The 11,762-nt window shown below is 57.0% G+C and overlaps 1 protein-coding gene across 1 annotated transcript; it reads right to left on the reverse strand.

Moving 5' to 3' along the window:
* Positions 1 to 2,469: 2,469 nt before the first annotated feature.
* On the reverse strand, positions 2,470 to 8,966 carry IHH (Indian hedgehog signaling molecule). The gene is made up of 3 exons (XM_024243601.2): positions 8,198 to 8,966; positions 5,486 to 5,747; positions 2,470 to 3,915 (listed from the first exon to the last, which is right to left on the reverse strand). Exons 1-3 carry the CDS (start codon positions 8,510 to 8,512, stop codon positions 3,257 to 3,259), a joined length of 1,236 nt encoding a protein of 411 aa, XP_024099369.1. The 5' UTR covers positions 8,513 to 8,966; the 3' UTR covers positions 2,470 to 3,256.
* Positions 8,967 to 11,762: the final 2,796 nt, after the last annotated feature.

The raw sequence follows: 11,762 nt of genomic DNA on the forward strand, positions 1-11,762 counted from the left end.
AGAGGCTGCAGTGAGCCGAGATCATGCCACTGCACTCCAGCCCGGGTGACAGAATGAGACCCTGTCTCAAAAAATAAATAAAATAAAATAAAATAAAATAAGCATTGACTATGAGTGAACATCACAGTTCTGGATGCAGCAGCCTTGGGGGCTAAGCTTGGGCCCAAGTGGAGAAGCAGGCATTGGATCTGCACTGCCTGGGTCTGGGTGGTGCAAATGACCCTCCTCTGGGTCTCAGCATTGTACAGAGGATGGGAGAGATTTGGGCCACCACACTGCAGACGTGAAAGATGATCTCCAGGCTGTCTCCTTGTTTCTTCATATCTGGGCCCAGAATTCCAGGAAAAGCTGTAGGGTCCCATTCCACCCCAAATTTGTTCTTTTGAGGGCCTGAATTCATACAAAGTTCTTTGCTGAATCTTTGCAATCTTTGTCTGACGAATGAATTTGTTCCCTGAGGAGGCCCATCTAGAACAGAAAGGTCTAAGGACACCAAATGGCTCTGTGTCTGCTGGACCACATGTGTCCAACCCCAGTAGGAAAGGCACCCCCCAACTCCTTCCCCCGTGAGCTGGAGAGTCATCTACTGCATGCATCCACACTCACCAACAACTTGTCACTGCAATCTGATCTCCCAGGTAGAATGTCTACAGGGAGAGAATGTGTGAATGAATGGACAGGAGCATCTTGACCTTGGCCTGATATTTCTCACTGTGAATGAGTTCATGAACATTTTGGTCCCTGTGAGCCTGGTCAGTAAGAGTCTGCCACAGAGAGATGGGTCCACGCTACATGTGTTGACAAAGCAGATTTCCAGACCTCAAATGCTGAGTGCGACCTTCCAGAGAGAACCTGAGTTCCCCAGGGAAAAAGCTTGGGGATAAAAACAATGGACCCAAGAGCCAGTCTGGAAGGATTCAAATTCTGCTTCTGTCACTTGCTGTGTAATCTTGGGCAAGTTTCTTAACCTCCCTGTGCCTGTGTGTTCTCTTCTGGAAAGTGGTAATATTAAACAAAGTACATACCACATAGGGTCATTATGAGCATTAAGTGGGCTACTGAGTGTAAAGATCTAGAATAATGCCTAGCAATGGCTAGTCATCAAAAATGATAGCAGTTATCAGTACAGCCAGTGGGGCCCTATTTCTCCAGATGACACAGACCCCAGAATAATGGTTTTTTCTGGCATTTTCTTCAGTGGATGTGAGGACAGGGTAAACTAAGAGTCTGAACAGTCATCCCCACCATTTTCAACACAGTCATCTGTGTGAGAGGACAGAGCCTGGGCAGTGGCACACTTCAACAACTGGCTCCCCAAGGTGGGGGGAAACCCTAACTGGTAGTCTCTGCCAATTTCCAGAGTTCTATGGCCACTGTGCCTATTTCAACTGACTCACAAAACTCCTGAAAATTTTGTACCACTGGACCCAGAATCTCAGCTTATCTGTAGTGAGTATAGAAAAACTTGCCTTGGGATGGAGAGATGGAGGGAAAGTAAAGAAGGGGATCATGCTGTCTTGGCAGTAAACCAGGCCTCCTCTGGACTAAGCAGCAGTTCTTAAGTGTGGCCCACGGACCATCTGCTATGTTTGGGGTGTTTGCAAAACTAAGCTCCTGGGCTTTGCACTGGATCTATTAAAGTGGAATCCTGGGCCAGTCGTGGTGGCTCCTGCCTGTAATCCAGCACTTTGAGAGGCCGAGGTGGGTGGATCACGAGGACAGGAGATCAAGACCATCCTGGCTAACACGGTGAAACCCCGTCTCTAGTAAAAATACAAATAAAAATTAGCCAGGCATGGTGGCGGGTGCCTGTAGTCCCACCTACTCAGGAGGCTGAGGCAGGAGAATGGCGTGAACCCAGGAGGCAGAGCTTGCAATAAGCCAAGATGCGCCACTGCACTCCAGCCTGGCCAATAGAGTGAGACTCTGTCTCAAAAAAAAAAAAAAAAAAAAAAAAAAAAGTGGAATCCTGGAAGCGGGGCCAGGAATGATCTTTAAACAAGCTTCCCAGGTGATCCTGACATTTGAGAACTGCTAGATTAGGGATCTCTGACCTGTCCGAGAAGTCAGAATAGCCCACAAGACAAATGTGAAGTTTACAGAATCTTTTCACACTGTGGTCCATTACCAACAGGGAAGAGTCAGAAGCCCACGCCCTGAGAGCACAAGGGCATGGTTATAGATGAGTGAGGTGACCATGGACTAGTCATCTCTGTTCTCTCTGGGGTCCATCCTTGTTTGGGGTAAACAGTTAGGTCAGTGTGGGAAGGCCCTGCCCTGTGCAGAGCACAGCTCTCTGTAGGGGCTTTGCAGAGCTACTGGGTGGGAATGGACCTGCAGTGAGGGTAGGAGGCCTGGAGTTTTTGTCCTTGGAGGAAGGTGAGCCAGGCCTCTCCGAGCAGGGGAGAAAACCCTGGACACACCCTTCCAGGGCTCCAAACTATCCGTGAGCATCCTGGACTCTGTGGCTCTAACAACTTAAATAATTTTTATTACAAAAGGAAGAAAAGACCAAAACATCCCCAAAATTCTCACATGGGCTTCCCCCTCCGCGCCAATAAATAAGGTATGGGAGACTGACCAGCGGAGGGGGTGGGGATCATGGTTCAGCAGAAGGGGGAGCTTAGCCGGGGCGGGGGGTGGCAAGCACATCCAACCCACCTCCCCCAGTCCCCGGCACTACGGTCGCATTGGCCAGAACACAGAACTCTGCCCACAGACAGCAACAGTCTCTGGATGTGTCTTGAGGAGTGTGGCCGGGGAGGAATGTCATACCTCAGAATGGCCAGGATGGCTGCCCCACCCCTGTGGCCTTCCCAGTTCTGGACAACATTGGGTCCAGCCAGCTCCATGCTGGCTCCCAGGGAATTTAGCAGCATCAACTGAGGTGCAAGCCCACCCAAAGGGGCCTAAGACAGATGGAATGGGCCCTCCCCAATGGGGGAGGCAGAGTATGAAAACTCATAGTGAGAGCAGGCTGAGTTAGGAGTCGCCGTGCCAGCCTCAAGGTCTCTAGGAGAGAGGGGTCAACAACCACCCCCTCGCCAGCTCAGCTTGCAGCTCTATGACTACACCATGACGGGGGTGGGGGAGGCTGGTGTTGCCCAGTCAAGTCTCAATGGTGTATCTTCATGGCAGAGGAGATGGCAGGAGCCAGTGCCCCCCAGCTCAGGTCCTTTCCAGGGCCAGCTCCCTCCTGGCTGAGAGGCTTCTGGACCCAGTACAGCAGTTCCAGGAGGGCAGCGGTGGAGTCCTTTCAGCTCCCTGCCCCGGACATGCCCAGTGGGTGGAAGCTGCCCTCTTCTAGCAGGAGACGCCCCAGGCGGTAGAGCAGCTGGGGGTACCAATGCACACCCTCCCCCGGGGTCCAGCTGCCCCACACCAAGCTGTGAAAGAGTCTCAGGGGCCAGAAGGCCAACTGAGCCAGATGGTGGTCAGCCACGGCCGCGAAGCAGGATGCCACTACATCCTCTACCACCAGTGTCCCGTGCCTTGTGAGCGGGGCATAGGCCCCGAGGGCCACGTGTGTAGAGACAGCTGCCACACGGGCAGGCTGCAGGCCTGGCACCCCAGCCACCAGCACGTACTGGCCAGGCTGCACGTGGCTGGCAAATGTGGCCCGGAAGCGGGCTGCCGGCTCCGTGTGATTGTCAGCCGTAAAGAGCAGGTGAGCGGGTGTGAGTGCCAGGCGGCGTGGGGGGTCCTGAGTCTCGATGACCTGGAAGGCTCTCAGCCTGTGGGGCTCGCGGTCCAGGAAAATGAGCACATCGCTGAAGGTGGGGCTCCCGTCCTCCCCCATGGCCAGCACACGGTCTCCCGGCCTCACGGCTGACAAGGCCACACGCGCCCCACTCTCCAGGCGTACCTGGGCTCCGGCAGGGAAGCAGCCGCCCGTCTTGGCTGCGGCCGAGTGCTCTGTGGGAGAAAGGGACATGAAGGTGTTACTGCTGCGCAGCTCAGCCTCCTGGTCACAACGACCCTCCCTTGGCCACCCCAGCCAGCCAGAGCTCCTCTTGCTCCCAGAGAGCCCCCGTCACCATATCCTGGCTCCTGCCCCCCACTTCCTATGCAGGCTTGAACCCATACTTCACTGCCCCCATCCCCTTACTCCAATGTGATCTTCTGTGACCCCCTCCCCAGCCTAATACTTTGCCAACGAGAGGAGCATAGTGGGGCTCCAAGACCCAGTGGATGAGAAGGAAAGGGCTACCTCATGGAGGGGGGAGGTTGCTTATCTCCTCCGAGGCCTAGATGTTCTGTTATTTCTCACCCCTTGCTCGGACACTTCCCAAAAATTGCCCTCTCAGGCTGACTCCCCAGGTTCTGTAACAGAGCTGGACCTTTGAATGTAGGGATGTGAAAGGAGCCCACCCAATGGGGCGAAGGCAGACTCCTGGGCAGCCTCCAAGTGAATGTTTGGGTCAGGAGCAGGCCAGGGGCGAGGACACAGTCACCATCTTCAGTTCATGCGCTGAGTCCCTGTGCAGGGACAAAACACTGTGGCATCAGCAGGTGAGCAGGAGAACAGTGTTTGGGGGTCAGGAGTAATGAATGGAAGTGGTTGTCGTGGGTCAATGTTTGCAGTGAAGGGTGGATGGGGCTTGCAGTAGACACAGTTGGCAGGGGAAGTATTGAGTGGAAGGTTCAGGGTATGGTTGTGGGTCAGGGTAGGGTCAGGAATATCAAAATGTGGGCCTGGGCTCAGTGTGCGGGTCTATGAGAGTGCAACTACTACACGCTGCCAGTGTGAAAGGCTGAGCCAGCAGCCAGGTGGGGTTTGGCTGGGAGCCACACAGGAACCATTTGGAGCCTCCATGGCTGGGTTCAGTGTAGGTGACAGGGTGCTGACAAGACTTGAGGGAGGGGTGAGGCCCCAGTGCCTGCCAATTCTGATCAACAATGCGGCCAATCTGGGAAAATCCACTTTATTGAGTCCACTTTGTTTAGTCTGGCTCTCCTGGCTGGCTTTGCCCCGAAATGTCCAGCTTCAGGGCACAAGGGGAGAGGTTGGGGACGCCTGCGCCCCAGGAAGGGCTGACCTGCAGCTGGGTGGTGGGTGCTGAGCCTCTGGGCTCCTGGTCAGGCATGCAGGTGTCTGGGCATACCCCAGCCCCTGGCCCCACCACCCGCCGTGTTCTGTGCCAGGTGGGGTGGGGAGGCCTTGTCTGGCAGCCTGGCTTCCTCCATCTGTCCAGCTTGCTCTGTCTTGCACCTCCTGTGGCAGGCTCTGGACTGTGGGCCACCAGGTCAGCACCCAGCAGCCCTGGGACAGGGCCCTATCTCCCTAGGTTCCTACCATGACACTACCAGGCATGGGATGAGCAGGCAGTCACGGTCAGGAGCAGCCTTGGAGAGCGCCGCCGATGTCCTCTTCCCCCATCCCTGCCTCCATTCCCGGGCAGGCCTCTTCACCTTCTCGGCACTACGCCTCCTGCCCACGCCCTGCGGCCCCGGCCCCGGGCCCAGCCCCCCGGCGGCGGCTCACCGGACTTGACGGAGCAATGCACGTGGGCCTTTGACTCGTAATACACCCAGTCAAAGCCGGCCTCCACTGCCAAGCGCGCCAGCAGTCCATACTTATTGCGGTCGCGGTCTGATGTGGTGATGTCCACCGCGCGGCCCTCATAATGCAGGGACTCCTCTGAGTGGTGGCCGTCCTCGTCCCAGCCCTCGGTCACCCGCAGCTTCACACCGGGCCACTGGTTCATCACTGAGATAGCCAGCGAGTTCAGGCGGTCCTTGCAGCGCTGGGAGAGGAATGTGTGCGAAATCAGCGAGAGCGAAATCAGCCGGAGGAGCCGGCCGAGGTGCAGGTGTAGGCGCAGCCTCGCCCAGAACTCTCTCGCCACACCCACGGGAGCTGGAAGCCCAGGAGGGTGCTGTCCCTCTCCCTTAGGAACAGAGAGCCCTGAAGTTCTCCCTCCCTAGCATGCAGCCGCCCCCGGAGATCTGGACCGCACGGCGGTATCACAAATCTGGAGGAGGCATGGAGGCAAGCGCCCTGGCGGCGCCTTTTCTGGTAGGTGGAGGTCTCCTCCCTCCTGTGCTGTCTTCAGCTCCGGGTACCCATCCCTCCGCAGACAGGACTACACCTTTCAGCGCCCGGTCCCTCTGTGCCTCCAAGGCAGGAGGGCCAGCCAGCGGCCGGGAGGGAGGAGTGGCCGCTGAGCCGACTGCCTGCGGCGGGCCTGCGAGGCGTGCAAGGCCCGAGGTGCCCAGTAGGTGTCACCGCAGCCTCAGGGCTGAGGCCTGGGGACGACGGGCTCTGGAGGCGCGGCAGGTGCAGAGCGTCTCGGTAGCTTCAGGGGGTGTGTTGGAGGGGAATCGCCGGCCTACCTGGATCCCTCGAGCACCACCGAGGATTCCTGCCGGGACCCTCTTATAATCCGAAACCGGCCCACACCCCCAGAGATGACAGGGCCAGGGAACCAGAAACCGGCGGACTAGCACCAGGGCCGCCCAATGAGGGGTCACATGCAGCGTCTTCCTCTGCAAGGCGCATAAAGGGCTGACAATCCCAGACCTCCAGGACCTCTGCACCGGTGCCCCGCCCCTATACCGTAGGAAGGAACTCCATAAACCAAGCTTCTGATCTCAGGGAGCCAGCTCCACCATCCTCCTCACGTGGAGTTGGGGTAGAGCCGCGCCCTGGGGGAAGGACCGAAGCGGTCATCCTTGGTTGCTGCCTCCTGGTGTGCCTGGGTCCTGAGAGCCCAAGAGACTGTGCAGCTGACTCTGAGAAGAAGAAGCTGGGGCCGGGGCCTCGGTCTGAGGGGAAAGGCCCTTCCGCCATGCCTCCACTCTGAGATTCGAGGCGCCAACAAGTGTGGGCAGCCCAAGTCTCAACCTACCCCCACCCTGCAGAGCCCGGGCCTCACAGACCCTTGGACTCAGCCTGCCAGGAGCCAATAGCAGCTACAACCCAGGGCCTCGCAGGTCCTCGCTGGTGCACAGCCTGGCTGGGGGTGCTTACTGCCCAGGGAGGGAGTTCTGCTTGCTCCTTTGTAGACTCTGCCGTCAGGCTTCTAGCCCCCCACCTATGCCCGCCTGCAGCCCTGGTTCCCCGCCTCTCTCCCTCACCGCCACCGCCCCCTCTCGGGTCCAGAGCCCGGGCGTGCGCTGTCAATGATTGCCCAGCCCGTGGCCCGGATCCTTATCTGCATTCCTCGGCGCCCGGCCCGGCCCGGCCACCAGCCAACCTTCGGCCCCGACACTGGCCGGCCAGCCCCGGCGCCAGGGTGCATGCTGAGGGCCCTGAGTCTAGCTGCTCTTCCCAACGGATCTAGAAAGCCAGGGGCCTGCTTTCAGGAGGAAGCCTCGGGAGACCCCGAAGGAAGGGGGTGAAGGTCTCTCCCCTCGCGGACCTGGCTGCTAGGAAGGAATTTGCGCCTCTAAGCTTGGGTGGAGCGCGGGTCCTGCTCCCAGCATGCAGAGACTAGCGTCAGCCCTGGTCCCTGCCTCCCTCGGCATCTCAGCCCCTCTCTTCCACTCCTTCTCGTCCCCACCACCAAGCCCAGGAATCCCCTAAGCCCAGTCCCAGAGCTCGAAGGCCCCAATAACCCACCCTTCCACTGCAGTAGCACCCCTCAGCTCTCCGGACAGACACGTGGGCTCGCTGGGCAGGTTCCCTTTCCCACCTTCGCCTCCCTATTCAACTCTTCCTCGCTGTTCTTAACCGCAGACCCAGCCGGGACGCTGCTCCTGGAAGGGGCAGCCCATAGAACCAAGAGCGCACAGGAAGGAAAGGCCGTGGTGCCCCTACGCACCCAGAGATTCTTTGCCTCAGGGGTGCCGAAAAGTTTCAAAATGAAAGGGGCACAGCTGTGCAGAAGGTTAGGCCAGGAGGGACTGCGTGGGTCCTGGAGGCGCAGGAGGCAGACGGGTAGAGGTACCTCCGGGTGCAGCGTCTGGCTGAGCTGCCAGTACTTTGGGGCAGAGGAGCCGCCGCCAACCTGCTGGGTTGTGGGGCTTGGCAGCGGGGAGCTCTTCTAGCAGTCTCCGCCGGGCTTGGGGATGCCGACACTCCTGCCTGGACCCCTGGCCAGCCCATCTTGGGCAGGAGGCAGCGGGGCTTGGCGAGAGGGGCAGGTGCCAGGGAGCGTGCCAGCCAGTCGAGAAAAGGTGCCAGGGGGTGGGTAGGGCCGGGCAGGTGGCGGTGCTTCGGTGGCGGCGCGCTGGTAGGGCGGATCGCGCTCACCTGGGTCATGAGGCGGTCGGCGCCTGTGTTCTCCTCGTCCTTGAAGATGATGTCTGGATTGTAATTGGGGGTGAGCTCCTTGAAGCGCTCGGAGCTGCGAGCGATCTTGCCTTCATAGCGTCCGCTGGCGCCCAGGGTCTTCTCGGGCACGTTGGGGCTGAACTGCTTGTAGGCGAGCGGCACGAGTTTGCGCGGCGGTCGCCGGCGGCTGCCCACCACCCGGCCCGGCCCGCAGCCCCATGCCGCCGGCACCACCAGCAGCAGCAACAGGAGCAGGCAGAAGTGCAGTCGGGGCCGGATCCGGGCGGGAGACATGGCCAGGGAGCCCGGGGGAGCGGCGGGCGAGGTCTCCTGGTGGGCTGATGGGCAGGCGCGTCGACGGGAGCGCTGCGGGGGCTCAGGCGTCCGGGTGGCTCCGGGGGGCTCCAGGCGGGGGCGCCATGGGCGGCGCGGTGCGGCCAGGGCCGGCGGGACTCAAGTGCGGGGCGGGGGCCCGGGGCCCGAGCTGGTGGCGGCGCGCTGTCCCCCTCGGCGCCTCGACTCTGAGCTGCCGGGCTCGCCGGCCGCCAATAAATAGGCCGGCCCGTTTGTTTTGGCAACGCGGCGGCGGCGGGGGGCGGCGGGCGGCGGGGCTGCGGGCCGCCGGGCTGGGCTGGGCTGGCCGGGCCGGCGGGCTGCAGGGCCCCGCGGTTAGCACCCCGGCCCGGCGGTCAGGCGGCTCGGGCGGAGCGGGAGCTGCTGCCGTCTGCGGCGCAGCCCGGGGCCGAGTGAGAGGGGAAATGGAAGAGATCCGGGCTCGGGCCCCGCGCAGACCGCACCCTACCCATGTCCCTGCCTCCTGTGCGCTCGACAGCGAACCTGCAGCAAGGGCAGCACAGCCTCCTCCCCCTCGGGCGGGCGGCCCCGGCACTAGCCAGCCCTCGTCCCGCTCGCGCCTCCGCCGCGCGTCCGCCCGCCCGCTGCCCTCTGCGCCCCCTGCGCTGCCCGAGTTTGCCCTCCCCGCCTGGACGCGCCCCACCCCGCCCTGGCCTCGCCTACCGGCTCTTCGCGGCTCTGGGGTGCCCCGCCAGGCGCAAACCTCCCGGACAGGAGCTGCCACCCCCACGGAGACCGCAACCCACGGCGCGGCCGGACGCGAGGGGCGGGGGGCAGTGGCCGGACCGCACAGCCGCCTACGGTGTCCCCTGCGGGGAAGCAAACCCAAAAGGCAGGAGGCCGCTCATAACCTGGTGCCCCACCCTGGCCCAGGCGACGCGCCCTTTCAGCTTGGTGGAGCTGGGTTCTGTATCAACCCGGTGCACATCCCACAGCCTGCCTGTCGGTGTCAAACTGGGGATGGGGAGTCTAGCCTTTTGAAGAGTCAAGTAGGGGGTTTTAAGTTGGAAACACTGTTGAAAGTGACAATATGAAGTTGCAAAGGGATAGGTCAATATGCAGAGAAGGGTAGCTAAAATGGTGACGTCAACAGAATACCGAAGAACCCCGACTGACCATGTTAAGAGGGGCAGCAAAGATCTCAGTAATGGGGGCTTGGTATGAATGCCAAAATGATGCAAAGCCACCGGAACTGCTAAATAATTACTTGGTTCTATATTACACATTTAAAAGAGCAGAGAATATGTACAAACAACTAGGAACGTGAACATGTGTTATGTGTTTTTATATGACATTCGGGAAAGCTGAATGAATTAGGATCCCATCTGCCAAAACAAGTAAAGGCAAGTGTGTTAAAAGCAAACAAAAAACATCACCACCACAACACCAAACTATGATTTGACTGTAATAGATTCTACAAATCCAATAAAGGTAGAAATGAAAAGATGAGAAATAAAAGGACTTAAAAATTCTCACTCAAATGCTATTAATACAATACGTACCATTTTATTGGTACTTATATTCCTGAACATGGGAGTTATTAGATATTATTGTACTATGTCTTCTACTTGCATTATCTAATTTAAACTCAAAACGGCCAAAGGAGCTATTACTGTCCACATTTTACGAATGAAGATATTGAAGTTCAGAGAAGATGAACAACTTGCTAGTGGCTGAAAAGCAGGGATTGAAGCCCATGACTCTGGCCCAGCCCCAGTTTTCGCCTATGCAGGTGCATTGTCCCTCTGTGCAGGACCAATCCACTCAACACCACTGGGTTCGGAGTTGAAGTAGCTGTTCACAGATTTACTCACACTCTCTGGATCAGTTTTATAAACACAAATTCAGGATTGGATGAGACTCAAGAGAGTGCTTAATCTAAGCGCTTGATATTACAGAAAAGGAAACTGAGGCCCACAGAAAGAAATTTAGGATTGCTCCACTAGGAGTGGAATGGTGCCTGCAATGTGGAAACAAAATGGATCGCCTCCTTTCCTCCCCTTTGCCCGCACCTTCTCCCCACCCCGCATGTTCTTTCTTGCATTAGCATTCAGATTCTGTTTCCTAGTCAAAGATGAATGTTGCTTCTTTTCCCTGAAAGCTTTCCAAGTGCTTTAACTTGTATTTTCCAGGGCTCAAGAACTATCTCTGCGATATTCTCCATCCCCTTTCCCTCCTGCCCCACTACCTCAGATTTCTGGAGCAGGGTCAGTACCTCTCACAAACCAGACAAACAGGGGCTCTCTGTTTTTATGGAGTTCCATGAAAGAAAATTCCATAGGCTTCTGTGGTCACCTATCCCACTGTTTAATAATATTCTTCTAGAGAAATTTCGCCTAAATTTAATCTATCTCCCTCCCTCTCTAATGCAAATTCAACTCGTTCCTCTTTTTCTGGCCTTAGGGATTAGGGCCATTATCCTGCTGATTATCCTTCATGCATTGTCTTGAAGAGTTGTTAAATTGCTTTCAATCTTCTTTTCTCCAAGTAAAAGACAATTTCTTTAAGTTCTCTCAGAGGTTCTAATTTATAACCATTTATTAGCTTTTCCATTCTTTCTCTCATTTCTCCTCTCTCAGACTGTAATTCTAACCTATTAAATACAAATCTGGTAAAGATCTGATCCATGTCAAATAAGTTTTTATGCTATAAGTACTCCCATAGCTTGCCATCAGGTATGCCTCTGCAGCAGAGCCACCTCGTTGGTTGAGACTGGGCTTCACTAAGACCAGACCCTCCTCTGCTAGGCTAATTTAGGAACAGTGATTAGGGTGTGTGCTGGAGAAGCACAGGGAGACCAGCATGTATCAAGTCTTTTCTCTCTGCCAGGTGCTTTACACAATTAGTAAAATCTCCACAATAATCCTCTGTGCACGACATCATTCTCATTTTACAAATCTATAACTCCAAGATCTAGATGCCAAGTAACTTGCCTGGGGTCTCAGAGCTAAAATTTGAACCCAGAGCTTTTGCACTCCAAAGCTATACTCTTTTTCTCAGGACATAATGGTGCTCCAAGATCTGAATCTCAAATTTGGGTCAACATCAGTCCAACCTCCTTCAGTGGAGGAAGGGTGGAGACTGGGAACACCATAATTTCTACAGCAGTGACCTGGAGCACTTTAAATCCAACCTGGGGCCTCAGTAGCCGGGTCATTTCTTGGCTGCCTATGTTCTTAGCTGTTCAGTA

This window comes from Pongo abelii, chromosome 11 (assembly GCF_028885655.2).
Source record: "Pongo abelii isolate AG06213 chromosome 11, NHGRI_mPonAbe1-v2.0_pri, whole genome shotgun sequence".
NCBI classification, from domain to species: domain Eukaryota; kingdom Metazoa; phylum Chordata; class Mammalia; order Primates; family Hominidae; genus Pongo; species Pongo abelii.